At 53.2% G+C, this 3,531-nt stretch overlaps 1 protein-coding gene across 1 annotated transcript in view; it reads left to right on the top strand.

Moving 5' to 3' along the window:
* Positions 1-2,428, top strand: part of Glut1 (Glucose transporter 1) — a 30,000-nt gene extending 27,572 nt beyond the window's left edge. Inside the window, exons 7-8 of the mRNA XM_003744098.1 lie at positions 223-426; positions 1,926-2,428. Coding sequence (XP_003744146.1) covers positions 223-426; positions 1,926-2,279 — 558 coding nt within the window. The 3' untranslated portion in view covers positions 2,280-2,428. The remainder of the gene's footprint in view (positions 1-222; positions 427-1,925) is intronic.
* The last annotated feature ends 1,103 nt before the right edge of the window (positions 2,429-3,531 follow it).

Genomic DNA, 3,531 nt, shown 5'->3' with positions numbered 1-3,531 from the left:
GGGAAGGAAGCAGACGCACCGCGCCTCCTCGCTGCGGATGAGCTCGCGATGGTCGGGTCGTGACCTCTGGCCTGCCAGAGGATCCAGGCTCCTCCAGGACGCGATACCCATCGGGAATTATATGTAGCGGATTGGGACGCCTCGAGAGGATTTCCCTCCCGCTCGGCGAAGGACCCGCTGAGATTTCCGTGGACAGGAACTAAAGAACATTCTATCTTGCAGTTTTTGTACACCTGGATCACGTATATGTCGGTGGTTTCGACGTTGGCGTTTGTCGTATTTTTTGCCATAGGACCAGGAACGATTCCGTGGATTTATATGGCCGAACTCTTCTCACAAGGTCCTCGGCCGGCAGCAATGGCTATCGGAGTCTTGGTCAACTGGGCTGCAAATTTTCTCGTATCGCTCACATTCCCACCGATGCAGGTGCGTAACCGTAAGACGACGTTTACTCTTTCGCTTTCCGTCCGTTTCTTTTCGCTCGCCGCGAGTTATAATGCCCCGCGAGTCGGTGTGGTTTTTATGTCCCGAAGTAGCGAGCGACTTGGTCAGCCAGCCCACCGACCGACTATCTGACTGAGCGACTGGCTGCGAGGTCTTCCCGCGGTTTTCTTTTGGTGCCGTTCGCTCGTCATTCCTACGACGAGCCGGGGTCGGACCGAAAACGAGTACGTGCCGTCACTGGAAAGGATGAGCGTAGCGAACAAGCAAAGCGAATGGCGAAACAGAAGATAGATTGACTGCGACTCGGGGCTGCGTTCTAAGCAGGAAAAAAAGAACCACTCGGATCGACCGCAAAGATGAGCACTCGAAGGCAGAAGTTCCATTGTCTACGATGTTGAATATGCGGTTCGACAGCGTCGTTCGCCCGGAGCTCTCGCCCTCCCTCCGAGTCGAGCTCGAATGGATGTTGGAGGAATATTCTATGGCTTATCTGGTGTGGCTACGCACAGCTCCCTCTAGGTCATTAGCAAAACCAATCTAGATTCGAGATACGTAGGTCGCAAGTGACTCCTAGACTCCTACTACAGCGACTCCTTGTAGATTACGGCCACTAACACACTGGAATAACTCTGACATCGGTCGCGAAACTTGTCTCTGTCCGGTCTGCTAGGAAAGGCTCGCTGAAAGTTCGGAGCCCGGGTCCTGAGGGGCGCTCGCAACGTGGGCGTAAGGGTCTCGCTTGTCCACTGGAAACTACTGGAGAATCCAGCCGACAGGATTTCGAGTAGCTGTACCCAGTGGAAATGAGGGCAGGGGGGCACGGCTGTACGGGGCAGCTCACAGTGGTGGCAGAGAAGGCACAAATCATCATAATTTATGTGCTACGTTCTCTTCTGCCAGCTCTGACCTGAGTCCCTCTCCCCCCCTACTCCCCCTTTTCTCCCAAGACTGCCTGCTGCTCACTTGACAAATGTAGCCTAGCGAGCACAAACGGCCGCGGCAACGCTGCCGACAGGAGAGCTAGCAGGAGTCACCAGTCAGTCAGACGGTCGGCGGCCGGCAGTCTCGGCGTCGACGGCTCGGCCGGTCTTCCCTGCCGACCGTCCGTCCCCGAACTAACTAACTAGACAGTCGCCATCCGAAGTCGGGACGCCTCCTGTCCCCTTTTCTTCCTCGATCATCGCCGTCGCTGAAGTTCGCGTAATGCTCCGTCGTCGCCGGCGCTTTTGGTGCCATCGTCGTCGTCGGCGGTGGTGCCGAGGGAGACTTGTCTTGAGGCGACAAACGTCACCTCTTCGCTAATATCCCCCATTGAAATCTTCTCCCGTTGTCGTGGCGTCTCTTCAGGAGTTCGTTCTGAATCATGACAAGCTGCTTCCCGCTCTATCACATTTATGCTGCATCGGTCCCCCATTGACTCTTCAAACGTCTGATTTCGTTTCTCCTGTTCTCCACTCACTCGTATGATTCCTCAATTGCAGTATGCTTTCGGCGACTACAGCTTCCTACCGTTCACTGCTCTGCTGGGAGTTTTTTGGGTGTTCACGTATAAGCGGGTTCCCGAAACCAAGAATCGAACCTTCGACGAGATTGCAGCACTTTTCCGTCAAGGCTCATCGTCTTGCGATCAAACCCATCTGGCTCAACGATCGCTGTCGCAGCCCGTGACACCGACCTGTCCCCATCAGGGGGCTGGACCACAGCAGAGCCATCTTTGCAATTCTGCTTTCCACAATCACCAACATATTGTGGTCAATAGCAACAACGGAGGTACGGAGAACGACAAGTCCTTTGGGGAAAATGGAGAGAAAAACTATCGAACCTTCGAATCGTGAACGTGATCTTCGATCGTACGACGCATCTCCCCCTCTCGTGACCAAAGATTTTATACTATATTTCTCGCAGTTCATTCTTCTACTCATAGTGTTGATAATACTCGATCCGTTTTATACTCGTTACTCAATAAAAATCAAAGTCCGTATTTCACAAAATCCGATGAAAAGCCGCTTTGCTCCCGGAACGCCGAGCCGGCGTATCCGGATCTGTCGTTCCCTAGGGAAATTCAGTGGAGAAATAGATAAGTTGGCGAGGTCGAACCTCGACGAGGATCGTACACGGACTCGAACGCAGGGAGAGCTGTGCGGGGCGCCATGACTAACTGAAGCGATTTTTCCCATGCTGCCTCTACTTCTTCCGGAATTTTGTTCCGTTCCGTTTTTTTCCCCTGTCTTCGAATTTCCCTCTCATTCCCGACCGTCGTGGTTCAATTGAATATCAGGAATCATGACAATACCGAGACGAAGCAACTCTGTGATCACAGTCCCACATCCCTATCATCCAGAGACGGACAAGGACTCTCGTGAGTATTATTAATCGAATTTCCGACTTACGAATTGTACATGTTATTTAATCAACTTCTCAGCAATCGAACTCAAAGCTTCTCGGACGGGATTCCTTTCTTTGACTGCTCGAATTCGTCTGTGTACTTCCATGAACCACGAACGGTGGGGTGGTTGCCGCGTCCTGTTCCACCGACAACCAACATGCGATCGGAAAGAGCGTTGTCCGGACAGGCGATTTCATATAAGCATTACATAACTGAAGATGAAACGAAAGAAAGATCGACAGTCGGGAGGGGGGAGGAGGAACTTAACGGGAAGGAGTTTAGAATTTTCATTTCCGGCCCCTGGAAAGGAGCCTTAGGCCGGAGCGAGTGCTCGAGTGGTGAACCAGGCACACGGAGGAACGAACGAATGGACGAGCGAGCGAGAGCATGGGCAGTCAGATTCCCCAATTCTCTGATGGTGTTGGTTCGCGAACAAGTTGGAATTAACACAGGGCTCATTATTCGCAGTCGGTTCGCCGGCTCGGGCAGGAAGAGAACCCCATCGAGGTTTGCGGAAGAGACGCCGCGGGGAGCGAGCAGGGGAGCGGAGCGAGCGCAATACATTTGCCCGCAATGGTGCAATTAAACGCTGTATATAATTGAGATAAGATAAGCTTCTCCACAGCTCTCTGTCAGCTCGCTCCGCCAGACTGCTCGTGCGTTCGCCCGCCCCCCTGCCCCCTCGCTCGTCCGACCGTTGC

Source organism: Galendromus occidentalis, unplaced genomic scaffold (assembly GCF_000255335.2).
Source record: "Galendromus occidentalis unplaced genomic scaffold, Mocc_1.1 scf7180000077460, whole genome shotgun sequence".
In the NCBI taxonomy this organism is placed as follows: domain Eukaryota; kingdom Metazoa; phylum Arthropoda; class Arachnida; order Mesostigmata; family Phytoseiidae; genus Galendromus; species Galendromus occidentalis.
This window is presented reverse-complemented; position numbering and strand designations above follow the sequence as displayed.